Consider the following 4,121-nt stretch of genomic DNA (forward strand, 5'->3'; position numbering starts at 1 on the left):
TGGATGTATCTAATGGTGTTGTAGTTGACTGTATGTTGTTCAATATTGCCATGAAACTCTTCTGATTCATTGTCACTTATACGAAGTATGGAAGTATACAAAATTGATAAAATTATTAATAATATTTACGAAGAGAAAGTAAACTGTTGGATATATGACAAAATAATTCTATTTTAAATAAGAGACTGGTCAGCGTGGTTATTTTGTTTACAAAATCAAACGAATTTAATGAATGTAATAGTAAGGAAGTAACTATAAGTGGCTGTTAAACTATTTTTATGCTTGAAAAGTAATTCGCAAAGTAATGTAAAGCAGTACTACTGAGTTGTACATAACCTCTTTCAGAATTTGTTCTTAACCTCTTGCTTCATAACTTCCTTAATTATACTCTTCAAACTTATTGACTACTTCGATGTTGTTACGAACAGAAACTGATACAATATTAATCTTAAATATAGATTGAAATGAAAGCTTGTCACGTAAATATATATATATATATATGTACTACTTACTCAAACTATGGATCACATAACCTATACAAAAAAAATTATTGTACACTATAAAGCAAGAGGTTAAATCTTTAATCTGTTAAGAATTAAATTTTTTATTGTAACTGCGAAAATTATAAAAGTACCAAGCGAAGCAAGTACGGAATATATGCGGAATATGAATCGCTCAACGAACCCAAGAGCGGCTCAGTGACAAAATTAGTAAAGTAAAGACCACAAATATTACAACATTATATTCTACCACAAAATAATTCTCTATACAAAAAAGGTACACAACGAATCGATTTTCCACAACGATAAGAGTCAACAGAACCAATCAAGACCAGGCGAGACTCTCATAAGACAACGATATCAGAGGGATCAAATCAGCGACTTCAATCTATGTTACAGAGTATAGTTATCAAGAAAAATTGCTCTTTTCATGAAAAGTATGGTAATGATACTTTTATAATACATTGTATATCTGGCAGTCGGATGTGCCCGTGGCCATCGGAAATGTAAAGACGACGCTTTTAGAAAGTGATAGCGCCATCGCGTTTTAAAAACGCGTTAGAAGAAGGTCGGTTTCGCTATCCAAGGCGAATCGAAAAGTATGCGTGTTGCGAGAATCAGAGTTGATCGAGACGTCGAAGCATAGAGTCGTTAGAATTGAGTTGCGAGTGTTGTCGAGTGTTAGAGTTGCTAGTGAGAGAGAGAGAGAGAGAGAGAGAGAGTAAATACGAGCGTTGCATTTAGTTTTCCTGTTAATCAAACATCGTTTCTCTGTCTAACTAATATCTGTATTTTCAATCCATTATTAATATATTCCGATATTACAAGTGGGGGCTCGTCCGGGATTGAATAAGACAGAGAAACGATACGATTTAACGGAGCTATTTGTGCGGGAGTAGAAAAGAATAGAATAAAATGGCAAACGTTGAAGACGAACGGTTGTCGGGTGAAGAGGATTTGACGCTGGAGGAGCTGAGAAGTAAGCTCGCACAGATGAATCTACCTATATCCGGTGCGAGATCAGTGCTGCTTGCCAGGTTGAACAGAGCGTGCAAACCTGGTCGATCTACTCCTAAGGATTCGAAGCGTGGCGAAGAACCAACAAACCAGCGAGATCTAAGAGGCAAGCAGAGAGCCGAACGCAGTCAAGAGGGAGAGGAAGACCTCGAGAAGCTGAGGACGAAAGAGCTGAGAGTGCGTCTCGCTAGCTTGGGGTTGAAGGTAACGGGAAGAAAATCCGAACTACGCGCGCGGCTACAGGCGGCCCTAGAAGGGAACACTGTATCGTCGGAAGAAGAGAGCTCCGACGAAAGTGAAGGCGAGGACGATAAACGAGGCACGCGAGCGGTGTATCAGGACCGCGATGAGTATCACCAGAAGGTATGCGTCGGTTCGATGTTGAGTCTTAAAGACGTAGAAGACTCATTAGAGAAATTCAGCAGGGATGATCTGCTGAGTGTAAATCAGTGGGTGGAAGACTTTGAGGAAATGGCGGAAGTGTGGGGTTGGTCAGACGCCCACATGGTGACCTATGCTAAGAAATTACTCGCAGGCTCCGCTCAGGCCTTCGTACGACAAGAACGATGCGCGAAGTCCTGGGCAAAGCTAAAAAAGGCGTTGAGGGATGAGTTCGAAAATGTAGTAAGCGACCAACAGATACATGGTGAGTTATCCCATAGAAAGAAGAAAGCAGATGAGAGTCTGCAACAATACATGTATCGCATGTGCGGGATTGCAAATCAAGGAAGGGTTGATACGCAATCCTTGATAGACTACATTATTCAAGGCATTCCCGACGAGGTCGCGAACAAGACTGTGCTATACGGAGCCAGGAATGTCGAGCAATTAAAAGAGCGTTTGAGGCGCTACGAAGCGATAAAAAGGGATGTGGAGATGAGGACGAAGTTTGAGGAGCCGAAGAGTAGCAGGATAAAGCCGGTGACGAAGTGGTCCGAAACCGAGAGGAACAAGGAACCCAGTCGATCTGGAGGTGCGAGGAAGGCGCGATGCTACAATTGCGGTGATGCGGAGCACGTGTGTGCGGAGTGTCCGAGCAAGTCGAGAGGACCTAAATGCTTCAAATGTAGGGAGTACGGACACATCGCATCAAAATGCGACAATTTGGTTGAGTCCTCAAAAAAAATTTATAGCGTGTTTCGGTCGTTACAAACAAGGCGTGGTAAGGATGTTAAGATGGAATATTTCGAATTGAGCGCGTTGATAGACACCGGTAGTGAGCTGACTCTAATGCGAGCAGATCAGCATGTGAAAATCGGAGCGCCCAGATTAAGTCGGGAAATCGTTGAATTTCGCGGTGTCGGTTCCGGAAGGAATTTTACGCTCGGGAAATTTTCGACGAACATTATTATAGACAATACGACTACACTTACGATTAAGAAGATGTACCGCAGTTTGAGATTCTACTTGAAAATGATCATAATTGCGGTCTGTGTACCGCCTGCACTTCTTTCTATTCTTCCGTTAAAGACTGGTAAGTTGATACTGATTAATTATGCGATCGAAATCCTATATAATGGCTACAAAAAATATTTGCATCATTATTCTCGTTTCCTAATGAATCGCTGTTTTAATCAAGTTTTATATTGCATCAAATTTCTGTAGTTACACGAAAGTACTAAATTATAGAAAGCTTGATATACACGGATTTAATTAATTGATAAATTAGTCAATATATAGGCATTATTATTTCACGTGAAATTTTACAACGTCAAAAACCTAACATTCCTGTACGAGCAGTATTAATCACAAATTGTGAGAATGCCTACTGATAAGGAAGAAAGATAATATAGAAAACGCAGACTTATGGAAGGAGAATCCCTGACATTAGACACGAATACGCGATTTCACGAAATATTTTATGGTATATCTAAGATAGAGAATATATATAGAGTACATATAAGTATATGTAATATCGGAAAATAAGGATAGAAATTTTTTTTCGATTACTTACAATTTATTAATATTAAATTGAATATACAAATGTAAATTGGACAGAGAACGATATTTAACGGAAACTAAATGCAATACTCATATCTATATCAAATCACTTTACAGTTATTTGATCACTCTCGTCACAACGAATCTAACACACACACACACTCTCTCTCTCTCTAACAACTCTATCAATTCTCACGACTCTACTCTTCGGCGACTCAATTAGCTCTGATCTTCGCCACGCTTCGAACCCTTAGGAGTAGATCGACCAGGTTTGCACGCTCTGTTCAACCTGGCAACCAGCACAGATCTCGCACCGGATATAGGCAGATTCATCTGTCGAGCTACTCCTCAGCTCCTCCAGCGTCAAATCCTCTTCACCCGACAATCGTTCGTCGTTCTACGATATTACAGTATATATAGAATAAGAATATATATAGAGTATATATAAGTACCAAAAATACATCCTAAGACGTGTATGCGATCTATGCTGTATGGGACGTGTTATAAATGGTTTCCACCACTCAACCGCATTTGAATTTGTGAACACGATCGAACAATTGACACGAATTATTAATTCCCGTCTCTACTCTAGTAACGATTTGCTTTGGAACGAGGTCGAATCGTTCTGATTCCGCGCATGATTAACAAATAATTACAGAGGAC

The 4,121-nt window shown here is 39.8% G+C and overlaps 1 protein-coding gene across 1 annotated transcript; it reads left to right on the forward strand.

The window, feature by feature from the left end:
- Window positions 1-1,840: 1,840 nt before the first annotated feature.
- LOC117240315 lies at window positions 1,841-3,029 on the forward strand (the record flags this gene model as incomplete). The annotated part of the gene is made up of 1 exon (XM_033506295.1): window positions 1,841-3,029. A coding segment is annotated over exon 1 (1,134 nt), but the record flags the coding sequence as incomplete, so codon positions are not given.
- Window positions 3,030-4,121: the final 1,092 nt, after the last annotated feature.

The sequence above is a fragment of the Bombus vosnesenskii genome, unplaced genomic scaffold, assembly GCF_011952255.1.
Source record: "Bombus vosnesenskii isolate JDL3184/JDL3185 unplaced genomic scaffold, Bvos_JDL3184-5_v1.1 scf7180000014605, whole genome shotgun sequence".
Lineage (NCBI taxonomy): Eukaryota > Metazoa > Arthropoda > Insecta > Hymenoptera > Apidae > Bombus > Bombus vosnesenskii.